We start from the raw sequence: 24,351 nt of genomic DNA, 5'->3' as shown, positions 1-24,351 counted from the left end.
TTTAAGGCCCAGACAGTAGGCGTGGCTTAGCCCTCAGCCAATCGCTGTAAGTACAGTCTAGATACCGTAACTATATACATTATATACATTGGTGATAGATCTGTACTATCACAAACCCATTTTACATTTTCTTTTGATTTCATTCTTGACTTCGACCTGCAACATCATAGACTTCTCTCCATTGAGGACATCTGCACAAGGAGTTGTCTTAAGAAAGCAGTCTCTATCCTCAAAGATCCCTACCACCCAGGCCATGCCCTCCAATTTACCATCAGGAGCTTAAGGGCGAGCACTCAGTAGCACAAGGACAGCTTCTACCCCGCTGCCATCAGATTCCTGAATAATCAATAATTTTACTTCTCGTACACTATTATTATTTTCTTATATTGATGTAGTAAGATGGTATAACCTGCCGCAAAACACCGAATTTCAGGACTCGTTCATGACAATAAATTCTGATTCCAATTTTGATTCTGTGTTGCCTATATTAATATCCAGAAAGTAAACCCTTCATTCCCAGAACTTCAGAATAACTCAGGAGGATTGGCAAACCTACCTTGCAAATGTCAACTTTTGTTGAATCTGAAATCCCGGCTGTGGTGTGGCTGCCATGACCTCCAAAACTCTAAAATACCTCCCCCACCCCCTCCTTCCTCACATAGTCAGGTGACATTTGTAGCTTTTCAAAAGGAACCATTCTAAAACCTATTGAGTTTTGGAAAAAGACAGATTGTTTCTCCACTATTTCCATCACAACTTTTTCAAATCCTTGTGGTGCAAGTTAGTTTGTCCTGGTGCTTCATTAGCTTTTATTCCTAGTAACTTTTCCAATACTAATTTTACACAAATGCCATTTTGTCTAAATTCTCTTTTAAATGTGTGATTATCTGTTGATATAGGGAGGTTTTTTTTTCATGTCTTCCCCTGCGAAGATGGGCACAATTTTTAAATATTTAACTTCTCGTTTTCTTTTCATTTGAAAATATAATTTCTGCATCTCAGCCTAGAGGGGGATCATGTTAACTTACACTATATTTTTTTAAACATATCTGCAGAATGGTCTATTTAAATGTTTTGTGTGAGATTTCTCTGACAAATCACCTTTCTTTATTGTTCTGGTCCTCTTTGTGTGAACTCTGACGTTCTTCCTACTCTCACGCTTTCTTTGCGAAGCACAAAAAGATTTTCTTTTGATTTAACACCAACTTACCATTTCTTCATGTTGGCCTCTTTCGCCGAAAAGGGATATTTATTAATTGCGACCTATTCATTTAATGTTAGCCTTTCGGTTGCTCAATGTTAGAACTTGTAATATTAATCAGCCATTGTCAACTCACTACTTCATATCATTGTATTGTAGCGGCAGCTACACTGCTTCTGAAAGAACACACAACCAGACGGGTTGAGCTCAGTGAGCAGAACTGATTTATTGCAGGCTGCTGGGCTGGACATATACTCCCAGCCCGGACCGGGCCGAGGACCGTGCTGGGAGGCGCTGACGTCATCAGGGCATCACGTTGTCCCCCAGTGTGGGCTTCTGAACCATGTGCTGAGAAGAAAGGGAAACCCCCGACGGTGCCATTTTGACTGGCAGCCCCGCCGTGTGGATTACATCCGGGGCCGGTTCACCTGCCTAGTGGTGTGCTGCCACACAGCCCCCACCCCAGAACTGGCGCTAATGTCCTTTTTAGCTGGGTGGCCTCGGTTCTTGGGCTGGGCCACAATCACTGGTTCAGTGGGGTCGAGGTTCGCTGGCTTCAGCCTGTCCACAGTAAACAGTTCCCGCCTGTCACCGATATCCAGTGTAAACGTAGACCCTGAATGCTTTAAAACCTTGTACGGCCCCTCATAAGGTCTCTGCAGAGGTGCCGCGGGTGAGCCCCGCTGAATAAAACGTACTCTGCGGAAGGCAGTTCGCTGGGGATGTGAGATGGCCATGCTGTGTCTGGACGGTGGTGGGGGTGAGAAGGAGTCCAAGTGGGCCCGAATGTGAGGAAGCAGCTCATGTGGCGACTGCTGGGGGTTGTCAGGCACTTTGAAGTGCCAACAGAATGCCATAGACCAGCTCAGTTGATGACGCCTGCAGATCCTCCTTGGGTGTGGAGCGGATGCCCAGGAGTACCCAAGGTAGTTTGTCCACCAAGTCAGGACCAGTGAGGCAGGCCATACGTGCCAACTTAAGATGGCGGTGCAGAAGCTCGACCAGCCCATTGGCTTGCGGGTGATAGGCCATGGTGCAGTGTAGCTCGATCCCCAACCTGTTGGCGAGCTATGCCCAGAGTGCAGAGGTGAACTGGGTGCCCGAATCACTGGTGAGGTGATTCAGAACGCCGAACCGGACAACCCAACCATGCAACAGTGTTCGGGACCAGGAGTGCATAGAGGCGTCCGGCATTGGGATCGCTTCGGGCCAGCGAGTGGTGCAGTCCACCACCGTGAACAGGTAATGGTTGCCCCGGGAAACGGGTAAGGGCCCGACTATGTCCACGTGAATGTGGCTGAACTGTTACCGGACATGCTTGAACACTTGCACGGTCGCCCTGGTGTGCCTGTGTACCTTGGACATTTGGCAATGGGTGCATGTTCTGGGCCAGCCCACGATTTGCTTCCGCAGCCCGTGCCAGACGAACTGCTCTGCCCCCATCCGGACCGTGGACCTGATGGACGGGTGCCAAAGGTTGTGGATCTGATGGAAGACTTGCCTGCACCACTGCTGGGGAACCACTGACTGCGGGGTGCCCATGGAGACATCGCACAGGACAGTACTTCTGCTGCTCGGAGTCGGGAGGTCTCGGAACCACAGGCCTGGATGGCAATCCTGAAGACCCACGTCTCCTCATCGGACTTCTGATCCTGGGCGAACTGGTCGAAGTCGAGGCTGGGTGTCAGCAAGCAGATGGCCAGTCGCGAGAGTGCATTGGCGACCATGTTGTCCTTCCCCGCCTTATGCCGAATGTCGGTGGTAAACTCAGACATGAAGGAGAGGTGACGCTGCTGGTCGGCTGATCAGGTGTCCTTCGCCATCGCGAGTGCCTGGGTGAGGGGTTTGTGGTCAGTGAAGATGGTAAAAGTCCTACCTTCCAAGAAATAGCAAAAATCCCGCACCGCCAGGTACATGCCCAGTAACTCACAGTCAGAAGCGCTATACTTGTGCTCTGAAGAATGCCAGAGGCTTCCTTTTTCCGCTCACCTGCTGCTCCAGGATGGCACCCACGGCTGTGGCAGAGGCATCGATGGAGAGCGCCATATGCAGGTCGGTGTGCGGGTGGGCGAGCATTGTAGCCTTTGCAAGGCTGTCCTTGGTGGCTTTGAATGCACAGCAGGCCTCTGGGGTCTAGGTGAGCGTCCTGTGCTTGGCTGCAATGAGGGCAAAGAGCGGCTGCATGATGCGCGCAGCTCCTGGGATGAATCAGTTGTAGAAGTTGACCATACCAGCGAACTCCTGCAGCCACTTAAGATTGTCCCGACATGGGAACTCCTTGATAGCGGTGACCTTCGTAGCGGCGGGCGTGGCTCCCTCGGCTGTGATGGTATGGCCCAGGAACTGCATGGACTCTTTCTCAAACTGGCACTTGGCTGGGTTGGTGGTGAGGCTGGAAGTCGGCCAGCCTGGAGAAGAGTGTGTACAGGTGGGCCTTGTGTTGTGCCCAATCCCTGCTGGCAACGAGGATGTCCTTTAAGTAAATGAAGATGAAATCCAGGTCCCTGCCCACTGAGTCCATGAGGCGCTGGAAGGTCTGAGTGGCGTTCTTGAGCCCGAACGGCATGCGAAGGAATTCGAACAAGTCGAAGGGTGTGATGATGGCCGTCTTGGGTATGTCCTCAGGGTGCACTGGGATTTGGTGATACCTGTGCACCAGGTCAACCTTGGAGAAAACCCTCGCAAGTTGGCCGTAAAGTCCTGGATATGAGGGATGGGGTAACGGTCAGGAACTATCGCCTTGTTGAGCCATCGATAGTCTCCAGATGGGGGCAGGCGGGAGCCGGCGTGCCTTGACGTGAACCGGTGGGCCGTGGGTGGGGATGTGGTGGAACACCCCGAGGTGCGGCAAGGCAGCGGAGAACTGTGGCTTGAGGAGGGCCGGAAACTCATCCAGGATTCACTGGAACTCGTCTCTGGGCATGCTGATCGTGGCCATCTGCGGCTGCTCTGTGCAGAAGGCGTTGAGCCGAACAGCCTGGAAAGTATGGGCATCCACTAGGTGCCTACCCCAAATGTCCACCAGAAGCCCGTGGGCAAGTAGGAAGTCGGCACCCAGGATGGCGGTCGGAAGAGACGAGACGGTGAACCTCCATGAGAACTTTCGCCGGCCAATCTGGAAGTGGTCTGTCTAGTCTCAATATGTCCAGATCTCTGTTGCGTTGGCTGCACGGAGGGGAAGTCCTCAGGTCGGTTCCTGGACTCGATGGCCGTGGTCGGGATGATGCTGATCTGGACCCAGTGTCAACGAGGAACCGCTGGCCACTGACTGAGTCCCGCAGGTAGAGGAGACTGTGTCCTTGGCCAGCCGGCACAGCAAGTAACAGTGGCCAGCCTGCTCATTTTCCTGGAACGAACAGGGCTAATGACACTTCAGAACTTTGGCTCCCCAGTGCTGGTGGTAGAAGCAGATGCCTGGAGTGGATGCCATGCCCCTGGTTATGCTCTTGCCGGCCCCTACAGGGGCCAGATTCTCTACTGCAGCGCTAGAGGCAGGCTTGGCGTGGTCAGGCCTATGCCTTGTGACCTGCTGGACTGCCGAGCCCTCCAGAAATCACTCAAGCCATAGCTCTTGGTCCTTCTGAGCGACCTTCCTCAGGTTGGTAAAGCTCTCTTGGGTCAATAACAGCCAGATGTCCTTGGGCAGATGGTCGAGGAAAATGCGCTCAAATAGTGGGCAGTTAGTGTGATCACCCATGAGTGCAAGCATCTCATCCATCAGCTCCATCAGAGACCTGACCCCCAGGGTGTCGACCTGGATAGTCCGAAGGATCCAGTGAGCACTCGCTTGATGGTCTCATTTTTGTCTTCGGCGGGTGAGTGCTGAACTAGGTGCAGCACGCATTTGGCGGTGGCCTGGTTCAGGGCGGCAACCGCATGGTAGAATTTGGTCGTGTCAGATGAAATCTGGCGGAGGTGAAACTGAGCCTCCGCGTGGCCGAACCAGGTCTCCGGCTCCTGAACCCAGAATTCAGACAGCTTGATGGCTATAGCACTGATCCCAGGTTCGCTCATGATGGGTTCAAAGGTGTTAGAACCAGTCGGGGTCATCGATTGTAGTGGCAGCTACACTGCTACAGAAAGAACACACAACCTGACGGGTTGAGCTCAGTGAGCAGATCTGATTTATTGCAGACTGCTGGGCTGGACTTATACTCCCAGCCCAGACCTGGATGAGAACCACGCTGTGAAGCGCTATGTCACCCGGGCATCACGTGGCCCCCCAGCCCTGTGCTGAGAAGAAGGGGAAACCACCAAAAGCGCCAATTTGGCCGGCTGCCCCACCATGTGGATTACAAGCGGGGCTAGTTCGCTGCCACAGTAGCTTGCTTTGTTCATATTTTAAGCCTCTTATTTCAGACTGAATAAAGTCACCTTCAGTCATTAAGGGGAACTACAATGTTATGCTCATTAAGTGCTGTTACTTTCTGATTATTTATGCAACGTTTTACATTGCTCAGTACTGAGCTTCAGATGGTTTGTTCATAGTTTTTTCTTCCATAGTAAAGAACCTTGTAACATTGTCGTCCACACGAACATTGCAAATGCTCCAATGATAGTTGAATTATCTTGTTACATGAAACTCTAATTTCCATGTTTATACAAAGGTATCGATTGCCATTGGGGCTTTGGGGACATAGAGGCCACCAGCAATTTATTCAGCTCTTTGATGCTTTGTGAGCTCCAAACAAATGTACCCCACTTCCGATTTCATGAGCTAAGGTCCTTTATTCTTGTTTCCTTCTATTATTGGGGGTTCTCTTTTCACTTTCCACGTTGCTTAACTCTTCTCATTGCTAATTGGCCAAGAGTATTTCACTGGTCATTTTTAAATCCATTAGACTTAGGAGTGGAATTAGGCCATTTGGCCCATTGAGTCCACCCTGCCTTTCAGTAATGGGTGATTTACTATTCTTTTTAAACCTCCTTTCGCCTCATAACCCTTGATTCCATTCCTGAACAAGAACGTATCTACCTCTGCCTTAACTATCCCACAGATGATTATGGGAATGAATTCCTCGAATTCACCACCCTCCAGGTAAAAAAAATCCTCCTCATCTCTGGTCTTAAGGGACATTTTTTTTGTATTCTAAGGTTGTGCCCACTGGTTCCAGGCTCCCCCCTGCCATAGGAAAGATCTTCTCCATATCCACTCTATCCAGATATTTCAGAATTCGATAGTTTTCAATGAGATTCACCCTCATTCTTCTAAACTCCACCGAGTACAATCCCAATGCCTTCAAGTGCTACTCATATGAGAACCCTTTCACCCAAGGGATCATCCTTGCAAACCTCCTCTGGACCATCTCTTGAGGAAGGGCTCAGGCTCAAAGCGTCGGTAATATATCTTTCGATCCTAAATGGTGCTGCGAGACCGGATGAGTTCCTCCAGAATTTTTTAAACTACATCACAGAATTTGCAGACGTTCATGTTTTACACATGTTATGTTTCTCAGATTACCAACAATAAATTAAACCACATTTTTTTTGTGTTTTAAGCATTACATTATTGACTTCCAGTGCAAAACTAATTTAATTGAGAAATATCTCATTTGTACCACATAATGAGAACTTCAATTGTTAGCTTCAATAAAAATGGCCCACTGGCACAAAGAACAATTAAATCCAATTGTTGATAACTCCTGTATAATTCTCAAAACATTTGTAACCTTTAAAGCTCATGCAAAACCATAATTTTAAGTGATTTTTTTTTCAAAATTTAGACAAGATAACTGGCCCTTCTGGTCCACAACCCCGTGCTGTGCAATTATCCCAATTAACTTACAACCCTGGTGCATTTTGAAGGGTGGTTGGAAACTGGAGCACCCAGAGGAAACCCATGCAGACACAGGGAGAAAGTACAAACTCCTTACAGACAGTATTGGATTAGTACACGGGTTGCTGGCACTGTAATAGCATTGCACCAACCGCTAAGCTAACTGTGCTGCCCCTACGCTAACCAACCTGTGTTTGAGCAAGCATTTATCTGCATTCCTCTGCTGCTTGTCTTATAGCTGCCTTTACCTTCCCTGGCATTTCTTCACAGTATTCCTACTGTCTGTGGTCTGAATTTTACAATGCAGCACCAAATGCTGAGTCTGTCTATTTTCCCACCCTCCCTACTAGCCTAACACTAAACCAGTGGCTTTCAAACTGCCACCATAATCTCACATTCCACCTTAAGCAATCCCTATGCCATAGGTGATTAGAAAGTGGTTAGTTAAGGTGGTAGGTGAGTGGAAAGAAAACGTTTGAACACCACTGTTTTAATCATACCTCATTGACTCATTATGTGCACGGTTTCATATTTTCAAAGGAAATGAGCCAATGACAAATTTTCTCAAGCAAAATATTTCAGTAACAATTGGATCTAGAGCAGTGATTCTCAACCTTCCCTTTCCACTCACCTACCACCTTAAGGAATCCCTTACTAATCCCAGAGCACCAATGGCATAGGGATTATTCAAAGTGGTATGCGAGTGGAACAAAAAGGATGAAAACCACTGCTTTAGAGTCACTGTATGTCTGTGGATTTGCCTTCAGGGCTCACGCAGCCTTGCAGAATGAAAGGGTGACGACCATTGCCAGGAAGTCGGGCATTCACCTGCAGGATTTGTGGGATGAGGTCACCTACAAGGTGGATATTGACAAGTGAAATCTTTTTCTTTCCCCTCCAGATTTGACACACAGCGGTGGCTCAGCAACAGGCATGCAGTCTAAGGCACTCTACAGGCTGTGAAGATCACAATTTTAACAGCGGCATGTGCTAACTCCAGTTACAGGCCCCTGAATTAAAAGTATTTACTTTCTTGGAATAGAAGGTCTCCTTCATGCCATAATGAATTCAAAATGACAATGGGGTTGCCTTTCTCCATCTTCAGCTTAGAACGATTCATAATCATAAAAAAACCATCTACAAAGCGATCTTCACGGCCACCCACCGCAAATTTTGACATGCTGGAAGATTGCTGTGAACGTTGCAGCACATAATTGATTCTAGTAAGGACGTTCTTCTTTCATCCACAGATCTGTGAAATATCCTCTCTAAAATTCAGCGAGCTCCTTAGGCGGACATTCTTTCCTGTATACCCAGTCTCACTTTCACAGATCCCCCTCTGCAATCCCCACAGCTCTCAAGCTCTACGAACATCGGCTCACTTCCTCTGCCATGTGTCCTTCCTGGCTATTTGTCTCGGCTTTGTTCCACTGGCTTCTTATTTTTTATCCTTTGATCTTCAACCTCACTCCTTTTGCACCTTGACCTACCCTGTCAGCCTTCAACTTATTCTCACAAAAGTCGTGGGAATGCCCACTAATGCCTGGAAGCAGTTGGTTGTGCAGAATCTTCCAAGTCAGAAAGAAAAAACTTGCCATCCCTGCCCAACTGAAGCCACAGCAGCAAAAACCAAAGACCAGCACGATCATGGCAACCATCAACCAGTGCACAACCACTAATTAACCTGTAATTAGTTGGATAATTCATTCAACTCGTTAAGATATGCTGGCAGCTACATTCCAAGGATTCAGACATGAGGAGTTAAGAGGGAAGTTGTCTAGGTCCAAAATCAAATCAAAGTTACATCCTAACTAAATTAATTTTTTTACTTTTAATTTTTAATTTTTCAGGCCATGAGCCCATGTGGCCCAATTACACCCAATTGACCTTCAACCCCCGGTATATTTTTTGAATGGTGAGAGGAAACCAGAGCACCCAGCAACATACAAACCCCTTCCAGACAGCACAGGATTCGAACCCAGATCCCAATCATTGCCGCTGTAACAGCGTTGCACTAACTGTTACACTAACCGTGCCACCCTGTGACTCGTGTCAGAAAAAGTGCCCGATTGATCTCACCGGCAGGACACCTGGCACAATTTTCCCCACTTGTATCGGCATGTTTTGCTGATGTCTAAAAAATGCTCCACCTCCCCCCCCCCCCAGTGACATCGCAGGAAAATCTATTCCCTGGCTGCCTTTCTAGCACTAAACTTTATAACACAGAATTGGAGGGTTCAACAGAAAAAAAGGCACCTTGTCAAATTCCCAGCTCATTCGGCAATTCCAAGAATGTATGAGCTGCTGACTGACCGTCAACTATTACTTTCAGAAAATTCTGCCCCCGTCACTTGTTTACTCCAACCATGACAGAAGGTGATGTACAATTAAATGGAGATTTGTTTTTACAATGTTCATCATTCAGAAGCATGTATTCACCCATACACAATGTTCTGTGCAAAGTTTTTAGACAAAAGTAGAAATGCATGCAAAAAAAGTTTACATTTCCTGTCATACCATCATGTCATCATTTAGAAACATTGTATTGTTACTTCCCTTGATTCATAAAAATACAATTTTATGCATCTGCCAAAAGAAATAGCTGTGATTACAGTGAAATACTTGGTGTACAGCACAGTGTCATTTGTACCAAGAGATTAAAACATGTTCAACAAACGTCTGTTATATATCCAATGAATCAACAATTTGCAACAACTTTTATTTTCAGAAATAAACTGTACTGGTCGTGTCTATCATGGTTCAATTTGTTAATATTGCCAGAAGTCATTTTCCCTGACAATTTAATACTTATTTGTACATTTTGAAACAAGTTTCAATTTCCCTCATTTCTTCTGGAATGAAATCCTCTGAGAAGAGCAACTGTGAGGGAATGGAGGATTGAATTCAGTTAGAAAAATAAGTTATTTCTTCATTGTGAATAACACCATAGACTTCAATCTTCCCTGAAAAACATTAAGACACCTTCATAATTAACTGGGACTAACTATAAGAATTGTCTTTAGAATCTCAGATGCAACAAATAATCTAGGGTAGCATGTTCTTATTACATATGCGATAATGAAGCAATTATTGCATGTAGCGTATTAAATATTAAAAAGAGCAAAGCAACGCAAAAAGAATTAAAGCAATTAGACATATTACTTTATCATTCCCTGTCATTGCAGATCTGAGAAATTTTCTAAATATCTTCATTTCCAAAATGTAAGTAAAAATGTACAGGGAAACAATCAAAAGAAGCTTAATGCACAAAAAAAAACTACTGGAGAAACTCTGCAGGTCACGCCGCATTCTTTGTGGTAAAGATATATAACCAATGTTTCGGGCCTGAGCCCTTTCTCAAGGCGTCATGGTTAAAATGCATAACCAACATTTCAGGCCTGAGCCCTTCTCAGGAACTTGACGAAGGGTTCAGGCTGGAAACATTGGTTATGTATCTCTGTGATAAAGAATGCTGCATTCCTCCAGTAATTTTGTGCATTAAACTACAATAACAGTTTAAAAACAAAATTAAAAGAAGCTGACTAAATAGAATCCATGTTATTAATTTTTTTTTAAAATTTCAATTAAACAGAAAAAAATAAAATAATCAGATTCTACAGAAGTCCACTTCGGACATATTGTAGTTTATGTTGAGTTTTTGGAGTTACTCCCCAGGGCTGAGTTACTGTGTTCTATGTCCACATCTTCCTTCACTGTACATCATCTTCGTTTTAAACACATAAATGCACATGTGCCCTCCTTGATCCGACTGCAGCTTATGTAAAAGGCTATACCAAGACAGGTCTTTACAGCATTATTGCACATCACATTTGGTTCAGGAAACAGGTGGTAAATAGATGTCCAAGAGACTCATGCTGGCGTGTGACCAAGGTCCACAATTTCAAAATTCTTTGATGCATGTTCAAAATCATCCAGCAGCATATTATTCTCAAGCAGTCTATATAATGAAAATAATTTAGATGTAACACAATGAATCAGTAGGTTGAATATACATAGTACAAATAATGGAAACGGCCCTGATTAATGCAGCAGTACAAATATAGTCAGGCAAATTTTTGTCTTCATTGCCTGGAGCATAACTCCAACAATCATAAGTTCTGCCCTAATATTATTTGACATACAAATCTTATAAGTTTGGTAGTAGGTGGATTACATGTTTCGTCTGAAAACCAGTAAAAAAAAGTTTGTGCTGATGTCTTCATGAGAAAAACAAGGGAAATTATTTTCAAAAAAATCCTATCATTTAAAAAACTGAGGTAATTTCATTGAGAGCTACAGTGCCCTCCATAATGACAAAGACATATTTTCCCTTTATTTGCCCCTGGGCTCCACAGTTTTAAAGTTTCAGTCCAAAAATTCACATGTTATTAGACTTCACATTATAGATTTTAATCAAGGGTATTTGTCTAAAGTTTGGCCTGACAAACAAGAATAAAACAGTAAGAGACATCGGTCAAATTTTAGAATTACCAAAATCATCTGTTTGGAACATCATTAAGAAAAAAGCATACTGGTGAGCTCAGTAAATGTAAAGGGACTGGTAGCTAAGGAAGACCTCCACTGATGACAGAAGAATTCTCATTATAATGAAGAAAAATACCCAAATGCTCTTCAGGAAACTCTTCAGTGGATGTGGCAGACTCTTTAAACATAGTCCCCTCATTTCAGACCATGATAATATTTGGAAAATGCAATTGTATGTATATTCAAGTAGTCATGTTTAGTACCTTGGTGCATACTGCTTGCCGGTGCCTCAACGGCAGCCATCTCCAGACCCTGCTGGTTTTAGGGGCTTGTCCCCTGAATTTTTCTCTTCAGCATATAGAATGCATGCTCAATTACATTTAGATTGGGTGATTGACTTGGCCATTCAAGAATTTTCCAATTTTTACCTTTGTTGCTTCAGCAGTATGTTTGGAATCATTGTCTTGCTGTAGGATGAAGCATCGTCCAATGAGATTGGAGGCATTTGCTCGAACATGAGCAGAAAACATGCTTCTATGCACATTAGAAGTTATTTTGCTATTGCCATCAGGAGTTATATATTACTGAAAATACGAGTGCCAGTACCTGTGGCAGCCATGGATATGCAGGCCATAACACCTCCACATCTGTGTTTCACAAATGAAGTCATATGCTTTGGTTCTAGAACAGTTCCTTTACGCCTCCACACATTGATCTTGCCATCACTCCTGATACAGGTTAATCTGTCCACAAGAACTTTTTTCTAGAATTCTGCAGTCTAGGCAAACTGTAATCTAGCCATCCTGTTCTATGGCGAACTAATGGTTTGCATCTTGCAGTGTGGCCTCTGTATTTCTGTTCATGAAGACTCCTGCGGACAGTAGTCAGTTATGGTTTTTACACGGCTGCTGCATTAAAGGTAATTTTCACAAAATTCCTGCAATGGGTGTGTAAAAAGTTTGGAACGGAAATGAGTGACACATTCCCGTTCAGAAATTATTTCCTGTGACAGCCCTGGACAATTTTGCGGACTGCCAGCAATCTAAACTGAACTGCAAGCAGTCCTCAATAATGGGTTAATGAATAGCACACCTATTTAGAAGCCCCACCTCTTAACTTCTGTAAAATCGTGTAAGGGAACGGAGATTTTGAGTTCTGGTTTTTCATGTGGGAACGGCCACTCCGGAAGTTAGGCAAACAAATTTGAATGGAAAAACACTAATTTCTATGCAAAAAAACATAATTGACACATCCACTGAAGAGTTTCCTGAAGAGCATTTGGGTATTTTTCTTCATTATAATGAGAATTCTTCTGTCATCAGTGGAGGTCTTCCTTAGCTACCAGTCCCTTTACATTTACTGAGCTCACCAGTATGCTTTTTTCTTAATGATGTTCCAAACAGATGATTTTGGTAATTCTAAAATTTGACCGATGTCTCTTACTGTTTTATTCTTGTTTATCAGCCTCATAATGGCTTATCAAATGAAAACTGCGGACTGCAAAAGTGATTAAAATCTTAGAAGCAGGCCTAGCTCTCTTATGTCTGCACCAATGAAGCAATTAAACATACCGGAGTGCTCACAAACACCTGTAAAGTCGATGTACCAAACATTACGGTGCCCTGAAATGGCAGAACTATGTATGTTAAAAAAGTGCTGTAATTTCTATGTGGTCAAACTAAAATGTATACAAATAACCTTTAATAAAAACTGGAATGTGCACTATAATCACTTGAGAATTATTTGATTACAAATTTAAATCTGTGGAGCAAAGGAGCAAATATTGTGGCGGGGACTGTATTTCAACAGTTTACATAGTCAGTACTGAAACTCTTCATTCTGTGTACATTATTCATTACAGTTACAGAATCGTTGAACTTTCTTCATGGTCTGAATTATTAAGTTGCTCAAAAGAGGTTTATTTGCTCGATGAGGCTTAATTCAACATCTGGCACATGACACTGGATATTCAGTCCATTGGAAATCTAAGTTAATTGCCAGTTCAAAAAAAATAGGGTTGACTTGGGTGGCCATAGCAATTAGATCTACAGCAACTTAGAAGAATGAGGAATAATCTTGCTGAAGCAGGCCAGATCCTGAGAGGGTATATCAAATTAGGCATTGAGAATTTTGCACTTATGGGAATAATCACAAAATTAGCAAGTCATCTAAAGCGAAAATAAATGGGAACTTCCTCTCACAGTATTTCAGTTGAACTCTTCACCCAGAAGCTAATAGAACCTAGGCCATTGGAGGGATATAAAGAGAAAATAGATATGATTTGAGGTGCTAAGAGGAACTGTTCCCTCGTGCTCTTGATTATGTAGTTAATAACCTTGTGAAACGAGCTGATTTGGAGGTGGGCAACAGTCTCACATCACACTTACCTTATGGATCAGTAATGTTAGAGGAGCATTGTTTTTATTTTGTAGAATATTGTTCATAAATTTTAAAGTTTTATAAACAGTTAATTGTTTCTTTCAAGAGTGTAATTAATACAATTAATGTTTGATATCAAATGGTACAATTATACTACACTCCGTGTAAATTACATGGACTCAATTCAAAATTTTCTGACAAATGTTTCAGATGTAACAAAGAAACAGGAACCTTATTACTTGCAGTTTGATTTTGTGAAAAAATGGGAAAATTTTGGGAAGACTTGAATATATTATGGGGAAAATTATGAAGATACAGTTACCAAAAGATCCCAGAATATTTTTGCTTGATGATTTATATAACACTGAAACTAAATTGATTTTAAACAGATATCAACAAAAATTTTTTAGGTGTAGCAATAGCGGTGGCACGGAAATGTATTGCAGTGACATGGACGTCAGATAATTTTATAAGGTTGGATAAATGGCATGGGGAAATTCAAAACTGTACACCATTGGAAAAGGTTACTTATAATTTAAGGGATTAACCTGAGAATGACTATATAATTTTGAAACCATAATATGGATTTTATCAGTAAGAGTCCATCCACATCATCCATAACACCCACTCCTCCCAATTAATATGTACAGGATAGAATAATATGTTAGGAATATATGAATAGTGAATGATAAATAAATTCAGGTGTTTTCTCTTTTTTCTCTCTGTTCTTTTTCTTTTGGAAAGGGGATAAAAAGAAAAGATATATGATTTTGTATCATTTTTGTATCATTTATGTATTGATGCAAATGAAAAATAAAATTTAAAAAACAGTTAATTGTTTCTATAATTCAAACCTCCATTGACTGAGGGTTAGATAAATCTTTTGTGTTTATGAAGAATTAAATATTGGTGAATGGATGGTAGATTGTTCAAAATATCAAGGGGTTAAAAAAATGATGTTTCATCTTCAGCAAGTTTTCCTGAAGCTGAAATTCTCAGTAACTTTTTGTAAGTCAACATATTTTTGATTAGCTAAAACTTCTTCTCATTATTTGCACAAATAAAGCCAAAAACCCAAACTTATTTGCATTTTTACACCAAGCAAACACTGGAAAAAAAGCTTTCACTCAATGTTTTAATACATGGCAAACCTCAAGTTATAGCCTGAACTAACAATCTAGCAAAAGAATGGGCAAGGAAATTTCAAACATTAAAAAACGTTCAAGTATTAGTATTTCTTTCTAAAAAAAAAAGTCACAGCACAATTCCAGGGTCAGCTACTGACTATCAGGCCAACAACAGCACGAGGTCAACAATGCATTTCTCTTTCACCACACGAGGCAAGAATTTGACTCCAGAAATAAGGGGGGGGGGGTGGGGTGGAGGAATCGTTGTAGTACACCTCCCCAAAGTACCTTGGACAAATCCCGACATATCTGTGAAATGAGTGATGCATAATGCAAACAGGATCACTGCCCTCTTTGGAGGCAAATTTTTGCCTTTCAACAACATTGATTTTTTTTTGGTTTCGACCTGAACAGACAGTCAAATGGGAATAGAAATCGGCACTACGAACATATCACACAGCAGTGGCTGTCCATAAAATCCTGCTTCTGAAATTCAATTACACTGACATCAGTGGTACCAAATTTTGGTAGCCATGGGTAATGCTCACCCAGGGTCAAATCATACGCTTAATGCAAGAAACTGAGAACTAATGTCTACACTAAATCGTAATTTTTTTTGTGTTTACTGCAGATGTTACCACACAAATCATTGGTCACAGTTTGCACAAGAGAGTAGAACTCATCCTTTACATGGAAAATGATATATATTGTTGACACATTTTTATTCATGTATTTTTCCCTCAAAGTTAGATCCGTGCTGTTGGTGGCATCAACATGGAAAAATTGGCTTGGCGCAGGGAAATTATATTTTGCAAACCATACAGTAAAATCCCCGTAATCCGGAATTCAAGTAACCAGCAGTCTCAAGCAACTGGCAAAAAATTGCATTAAGTGAATAGGTTAAAAAAAAAACTAATTTTTAAAATTAGCACCCCCTAGTGGTTAGTTTGCCAATCCTTGAAACATGTGATCTCAAACAACTGGAAATTTAACTCATCCGGCATCTACCAATTCCCATAGGTGTCGGATACTAGGAGTTTTACTGTATTTTCACTGAGGTTGAATATTGGATAAGCTTAACTGCCGGTGAACAGATCAAACAATGTAAAATGCAAAGTTTAAAGCTTGTACATGATCAAACAATGTACATGATCAAACAGGTTGATTCATTTGATGAAAAATTGCTTCAAAATTATTTTTCTAAACCTTTTCCTACAAGATTCCTAATGAAATTTGCAAGGTGCCATAAACAATACAAATAATTTTACTTTTTAAAGACTTTATCAAATTTTTTGATTGATGCATTATTCTTGTTTGTTGCTGTTAAAAGTTTTACCCTCAACTAATTTGCTGTTAAATCTTTGCGAACACCAAGTATGAATATATTTCATTATGTATATGTATCCAAAATAGCTTGCAAGATAAAGAATGGGTCATGTTAATCACTGTTAATATTTTTTTCAAAATTAGCCTTATAACAAAACAATTAAAAAAGTAACCTCATACTTTTTACTTAAAATGTTTTATCCCGTGTGACCTTTAATGGATTGGGAGTGAGACAGAAATTGTTTTCCCATGTCCAGGCCAGAAGCAACAAGGCAAGTTCCATTCTTCCGATATTACATGCATACCTGTAAGACACCCATGATATTTACACTACAAAACTTTCTTAGGTTTTGATAGATTCTCCACCCTACATGTGTGGAACCTAACTAAGCATGCTGCCATGGGGATTAATTGATAGTCTGCATAGTTGTAATATTTTTCACTCCCTATAGGCAGTGATTTTTGTTGGAGTTTAGACTGTGCAACTAATAACCACATCTTGTTACATCTCTGATCTAGTCATTCAGTGCAATGTCACTGCTTCATTTTCTGGTTGACAAAGCTTTCCAGAGTTCCAGTCAGTATGCATGTCCCTTCTTCAGAAATGAAAAGAGAGCTGAAACAGAAAAGAGTGGATTGGACAGGGTGACTAAGATGGACAGGGGTTGATAGGGTGCAGATTAGCCAGGGCATCAAAGGTTATGAAGAGAAGGCTGGAGAGTGGGGCTTTAGTGGGAAAATGGATCAGTTCATGATTAAATGGGGGAGCAGACTTGTTGGTCTAAATAGTCTATTTCTGCTCCTATACTTAATCATCTTATGGTCTTATAGACAGTAGAGTTCTTACTTATGATTATTTTTTATTTAAAAAAATCAATTGATACTGACCGCTGTACTGCCTTATCATTTCTGGACAGCCTGTGACTCGTAGTCGGGACTTCTTCAATTTCATCAATGTCACATACGTCCACTGCATCCTGCGAATAGCTGTGCTTCATGACCAGGATATTCCGCCGGCTCAAGGACTGCACGCCGGGCTTTGCTGGGTGCGGCTGTATTTCTGAGAGGATAGTGGCGTCACGGGTGCTGAGGTTACTACGGCTACCTTTGATGCTGGATATCTGAGAACCACAGTGATGGTCATGAATGCATTTAGAAGATGATCGCCTCAGTTTATGGTAGTTCTCAAAGTCATCTACAATGTCCCCTAGATCAGCTGCAGCCCCCTTTCCTTTCAGTGAACAGAGTTCATAGTGAGTGGGCTCAAACACTTCCTGAAAAACTGTTTGGTCAAAGTCTGGTTTTCTTTGGATGAATTTTTTGCGTGGCTGTTTGATCTGAACTATAACAGAGATAACAATGAGAACCAACACAATGGAAGAGGTGACCCCGATTATAGTCCCACTGGTGTTGGTCAGCTGGTCCAGCAAGTTCGCCTTTCTTTTCTCTGTACGAGAGAAATCAAAGTTAAATATTAAATTCATGTATGATAATTTTACATCGTTTAACAGAGAACCTTGACTTGCTGCTGTAATATTCTTTAGAGCGCAGAATCATTTTTTTTCCAACCACAGAAATCGACACTCCAACAATTACATCTGAATCCAAGCTCAAATGCAATTCTTCATTTCTATTTCAAGTAAATTAGTTGACGCTCCACACTCTACAGAGTAACATTTCAACATTATAAAAGGAATTTTGTAAGGTCTACTTTTGTCAACTTGGTCTTCAGTGCTGGAATGTTCAATATAATTACACATCAAATTAGGGAAATTCTATTCACTTCTGAGTTTTAACTTTATAACCACTCACACCTGTGAACAAACATTAACGCACCATGACCCAACTCCTTTCCACATCTGCATCTGAATCGAGGGTAACAGACTGCTGAAGTCACTTGTTATCCTTTAAGAACCATTTGTGAAACTTACAATACACAAAGGTGCTGGGGAAACTTAGCAACTCATACAGCATCTATGGGGAGTGTACCTTGGTAAAGGACTCGGGCACAAAACTTTGGTTACTTTTTACTTCTTATTGTAACAGAGTATAATAGAGGTGTTTGGGAGATAAATTGGAAAGGTTTGTTAGAGCAGGTTGCACACAAACACTTTAAAACACAGAATTTTTGCAGGAGCTTTTGCAGAGTCCTCAGGGATTTCAATGATGGAGTGTTGTTTGCAAAAGGCAACAATTATAACAACATGCAATGGCATCTCTGTCTGGAAAACAGAATTTACTGTCTGGAAGGTCATGTGATCTTTGAAGAGAGAGAGCAGAAAAAAGAGGAGAGAGAGAGAGCAGAAAAAAGAGAGAGCGCAGAAAAAAAGAGGAGAGAGAGAGAGCACAGAAAAAAAGAGGAGAGAGAGAGCGCAGAAAAAAAGAAGAGCGAGAGAGCAAGAGAGAGCAAGAGAGAGCAAGAGAGAGCAAGAGAGAGCAAGAGAGAGATTGGTTCCAAGCTGGCAAACTTTGGAAACCGGCCTGGTCAAAGGAGAGGACTGTCTTTTCGGAGTTTCTCTTTGAATAGGAGAAACAGAAAGGAACTCTGTGGTGACCTGAAAGAAAGAGGTTATCATCTAGAGAACTCTGAAGAGGGCAAGTTTCATCAGTAAGACAATGGAGTGGCTGATTAAAAAGGAATCAGTTGCAGATGTCCCGGAACAAGAAAAAACACTCTCTCTGAAAACCAACAAGAACCCTTCTGAATGGTAACCATTTACCTGTTAAGCACCAAAGCCTGCTGAACTTTATTAATGTTAGCATCTGTGCACAGTATAAGCATTGCCTTCAGTCAGTGAGATTGGACTGTGAACCAAAGAACTTTGCTGAACTTACACACACGTGCACTTAGAATGAGAAGGGAGTTAAGTAGGTTGAGTGAATCGATAGAGATAAGTTAAAGTTTGATTCTATTTTCATGTTCAAAGATAATTAAAAGCAACTTTTGTTTATGTAACCCTTTTTCGTGGTGCATATCTATTGCTGCTGGGCTTTGGGGTCCTCTGGACTCGTAACACTATAAATGCTGAGTGACCTCCTGAGGTTCTCCAACACATTTATGGATTGCACTTGACTCCAGTGTCTGCAGACCTTCTTGTTTTACTCCATTTGTGAAGTTTAAACTTTAAAAACAAATTACTAGCACTGGAATCACAGAAACAAATTGCTCATAGTTCAGTTTTTATGAATAGGAAAGATAAAATCTTGGCATTGGGCCAGCATGTACCAGGAGAATGCATATCATAGGTTATCCCCATAAATATTTCACCAATTGAAATCAATGCAATGAAAATTAAAATCAATGCAATTTTCCAATGCGCAGATTTGAGACCCAATTCACAAAGGGAGAATGACTAATCTTCAGTGGTACTCAAAGGCTGAGTCAGACGCATCTGAGGATGATGCAAGAAGAAAGAGAAATAATGTACAGTTCTGTGCAACTTTCTGAGAGGGATATTCGGAAAGTTAGAGACTGTATCCAATTTGAGAATGGTTGTTGCTGGTACTTCAGTTGGAATTTCAGGAATAATATATTGATTAAAAATTGAGCCTATCCATCTTTATCAATAATTAAATATCATCAGATTTCTGAAACTATTTTTGCATGTGGAATATAATGATTTCTGAAAAATGCCATGCAGTTACTAATCTCATTTGACAACTTCTCCCACCAAGAAAAGCAAATGCTTCGGAGCAGGTTGAGGTTCCCACCCAGATCGCACCTCACCATTCCTCATCTCAGGGCTAAATCCTGGGACGGTCTGCCAAACAGCATTGTGGACATGCCTTCGGTGGAAAGACTGTAGCAGTTCAAGAAAGCTGAGCTTCTCAGGCTCAGTTAGGGATGGGCAATAAATGCTGCATTACCCAAGTGTGCTAGAGAAACATGCTAGCCTTGACCTGTCTTCTATGTACATGGTTGTTCTGGAAGTACAGTAGGACACCAACAAAAGCTTGGATTCTGTTGCTAGTACACCAAATGATCACTGACCCTCAGTCACCATCTTAGGAGACCAGCTTTCCACTGACATATACTATAAAACCTCCAACTCCCACAACTCCACTTCCTCACATGCTGCAAAGATTCCACCCCCTTCTCTCAATCTCACCATCTCCGCTGCATCTATTCCCAAGATGAGGTCTTCCAGGCCAGATCTTCTGAAATGTCTGCCTTCTTCCATTAATGGAGCTTCCCCTCCACATCAGTCCTCATCCGCATCTGCTCCATTTCCTGCTCATCTGCCCTAGCCCCCTCTGCCCCCAGACGCAACCAACATAGAACCCCCCTCATCCTCACCTACCACCCCACCAGCCTCTGCATCCAGCACATTATCAGCTGGAATTTCCAGCACTTACTACAGGATCCCACCACCAGACACATCTTTCCTGCTCTTTCTCTCTCACCCTTCTGCAGGGATTGTTCCCTCCATGATTTCCTCGTGCACTCATCCCTCCCCACCCATCACATCTCTGGCACCTTCCCCTGTGCCCACAGGAGGTGCAACACTTGTGTCCACACCTCCTCCCTCACCACAGTCCTGGGTCCCAAACAGACCTTCCATATTAAGCAACACTTCACCTGTACATCCAGAGGACTTATTTACTGTATCCAGTGCTCCCTTTGTGGCATTCTCTACATCGGAGAGACCGGTCGCTGACTGGTAGATCACTTCACTCAGTACCTCCACTCCGTCCGGAATCACAGTGACCTCCCAGTGGCCAACACTTCAATTCTGGGTCACATCCCTGTGGTCTCATGTCTGTCCATGGCCTTGTGTACTGCCCACCCTGACCACACACAGATTGGAAGAACAACACCTTATTTTCCATCTGGGCATCCTCCAGTCAGATGGCATGAACATTGACATCACTGCTTTCCATTAAACCTGTTGGCCTTTTCTTCCCTCTCCCCCATTTCCTGCCTTTCCAGTTCTTTCACCTACACAGCCCTGCCTTTCCACCCCCCCCCCCCAGTGCTGCAGTCCCCTCCCTCCCTTCTCCACTTATCAGATCCTGCTCCTCCACCCCCTCCGCTCCCCACTCTTATTCTGATGCTCACAAGCATTTTCTCATACTTTGATTAAGGGCTCAAGCCCGAAACATCAGTTTCTTTTGCTACATAAAAGACACTTTTTTTCTGCTAAGTGTCTCCAGCATTTTGTGTTTTAATGACATTCTTCTACCAGTGACTTTGAGATTCCTGCGCAGAGCTATCTTCCTGATTAATCTTGTCTTTAAACTCTTCATGGAGTCTGAGCTTCGATCAATCCCCTCCCACTAAGAATGGAGAATCTGCATAGAGCACGTACGTCAGTTAAGCCTGATACAGGGACAGTGATCAGATTCATTACGAGGGAGGTGGACAGCTGACAGGGACTCAAGTGGTATTTGTTCAATTTAATTCATTTTATAGTTTGATTTCACTTAACTGGTTTGTCTTTCTTAGTTTTTTTTTCCCATCTAGAGCTTGGGCTTCCAGTGGTTTGAACAGGAGTCTGCAAGGCAGCAGAAGATGTAGGAGTGCTGGAGCCGAATCCACAGACACTCAATAACTCTGAAGGGACTCATTTTGCTTCACTTTCTCCTATTGTTAGGGGCACTAGGCAATGGTCGTGGTGACCCTTTGCCTTACGACAGGCAAACATTGAAGTAGATCACATATAGAATATTACATTTACTGTATTATTACCTTGATCTTGAACCTCATTTTTTTTTAATATGCCAGAAACATTAAAAACGCTCTATACCTTGACAAACATCTCAGACACAGGAGCTTTGTCGAAGTTCTTCAGCTTTTCGGACAGCAAGGCTTGATCCCCAAGTGACACCCAATCTGTCCGCCTGCCAACACCCTCCTCCCTTCACAAACTGCAGAAGTGCCAAGCCCCACTGCCAAGCAGATCTGGTTTCTTTCTCACGCGTTTTCATTGCTGGAACCATCTGAGATTTGCCCAAGCTATACTTGTCGGTCAGCAGCTGCACCTGGCTGAAATCGCCCCAAACGCTAGTCCTGCTGCAATGTTTTATGCTGCAATGGAGATGGTTTTTTAACGGCTAACTTACTTCTTGTTGGTCACTGAGACAATGGCTGCTGCAGCCCACTGCAGTTAGCTGTCTTCAGGAAACATCTTTGTGAATTTTGTGAATTATTCCAGTTCATTAATTTCACTAGTTCCTGGTTACGATAAACACTGCATGTCATGTGCATTTAGTAAACATGAAATCCAATTTCACGATTGGCTTAACAGTTAGGGCAACACCTTTACAGCGTCAGTGATCAGGACCAGGGTTCAAGTCCCATGCTGTCTGTAAGGAATTTGTACGTTCTCCCTGTGTCTGCGAGGTTTACCCCCCCACCCCCCCGGACTTCAGTTTCCTCTCACCATTCGAGACATACTGGATATGTAAGGTAATTGGGTGTAAATTGGGTGGCATGGACTTGAGGGACGAAATGGCCTGTTACCATGCTGCATATCTAAATTTAAATTTAGACATACAGCACAGTAACAAGCCCTTCTGGCCCACGACCCCGTGCCACCCGATTCCATCCAGTTAACCTACAACCCTGAATGTTGGAGGAAACCAGAGTCCACATAGACATGGAGAAAATGTACAAACTCCAATACTGCTTGATTGAATATTGGAGCTTGCCTTTGATCAAATGACTGATTGCATTTCAACAGGCACAATACTTCAATAGAAAATACCCACCTGAAATGGGGAAAGTTGAATACAAGACAAAACACACGTCCAACTTGGACAGTTTCTGCATAAAGAAAGAGGAAGAGTCAGTTACCTTTACAGTGATTTTCGTCCCAGGGATACACACAGTTCTGCACGCCATTGCAGACCAACGTGTCATTGATGCACATGTTGCTGTGGCAGAAGAAAGTGCTAGCTTCACAGGGGGCTGAAGCAGAAATGGTAAAAAAGACATTGGTCAATTCAAAGGCATATCCAGGCGGACACATGGGAGATATACTGCTGAATAGAAGCTATAATCTAAACTTGCTGTGGCATTATCCAACCCCTCATAATTTACAGGCTGAAATTTAGTTGACAGCCTTCCTTCGTCCAATCCAAGGTTTAATGTTTTTATTTGCCTTCTGATGTTCACTGTAACTCCTTGCCTTCCCCTGCTTTCAGAACTTCATACCCTTAACATGCACATGGCGAATTATTATTTTTCCTTAGTTAGTAAACCTACCAAGACAGGTTTCCAACTTTTCTGCCAAGGTCAACAGGTCTTTCCTATCAACTCTGTGTGGCAAGGTTAGGATTGTAATGAGTGCAACATTATTACAGTGTCACTGACCCAGGTTTGAATCTCCCCGTGTTTGTGTCGGTTTCCTCCAGGTGTTCAGTTTCGTCCCATTTGGGAATAGGTAGTTGGCATACCGAAAGAGGTAGTTGTACGCCACTTGAAAAAAGTTACATATAATTTACATAACAGATTAGAAATTTTTGAAAAAATTTGGGAATCATATTTACGAATTGTAGGAAATAGTTGTAATCGTCCAACCTGAACCTTCCGATCTCTGAAATTAAGGTAATTAAGACATGTTCGATTTTATTTGATAGCTTTAGTACGTTTTCATAAATACTATCCAGATGTTTTCTTTCTTTTTTATTGGGTTGTTGGGGGAGGGAGAGGGGAGGATGGAAGGGGGATTTTAAAAAAATCACTATGTAATGATTTTTTCAATTATTTTCAAATAAGAAATTTAGGTATAAGTTTTTTAATGCATATGTGAAATTAAATAAAAATTTCAAAAAATAAATTAAACTTGAGAGAAGTTTGTGGTGATATGTTTTTTCCATTGTATATAGTTATCATTGTCGGTTGTATATATGGAGCTGGCCCGCCCATGGATGACTCATATCCTATGACTCCTCTCCCGTGGACCTGGGCCATAAAGGTCGAGCCACCTTTTCCTTGCCGCCATTCCTATCCTGGGATCTGGGCCAGCAAGGTTCTTCTGTGTATTAAAGCCTATTGTTCCCTCAGCTTGTCTCTGTGGATACTGGCAGTACCCTACAGCGTTGCTCAAATTTTA

At 42.5% G+C, this 24,351-nt stretch overlaps 1 protein-coding gene across 5 annotated transcripts in view; it reads right to left on the bottom strand.

Annotated features, from left to right (window-relative positions):
- Positions 1–24,351, bottom strand: part of neto1l (neuropilin (NRP) and tolloid (TLL)-like 1, like) — a 240,978-nt gene that overhangs the window by 11,310 nt on the left and 205,317 nt on the right. For 3 of the 5 annotated variants that reach the window (XM_069920381.1, XM_069920379.1, XM_069920383.1), the window contains 2 exons: positions 23,091–23,204; positions 17,183–17,741 (listed from right to left, as the gene is read on the bottom strand). In XM_069920381.1, coding sequence (XP_069776482.1) covers positions 17,183–17,741; positions 23,091–23,204 — 673 coding nt within the window. Of the gene's footprint in view, positions 1–10,529; positions 10,936–17,182; positions 17,742–23,090; positions 23,205–24,351 lie in introns of those variants that run through there. The other 2 variants (XM_069920380.1, XM_069920382.1) reach the window with 2 other exon arrangements.

The sequence above is a fragment of the Narcine bancroftii genome, chromosome 2 (assembly GCF_036971445.1).
Source record: "Narcine bancroftii isolate sNarBan1 chromosome 2, sNarBan1.hap1, whole genome shotgun sequence".
Taxonomy (NCBI): domain Eukaryota; kingdom Metazoa; phylum Chordata; class Chondrichthyes; order Torpediniformes; family Narcinidae; genus Narcine; species Narcine bancroftii.
The sequence above is the reverse complement of the archived record's forward strand: the minus strand, read 5'-3'. Positions and strand labels throughout refer to the sequence as shown.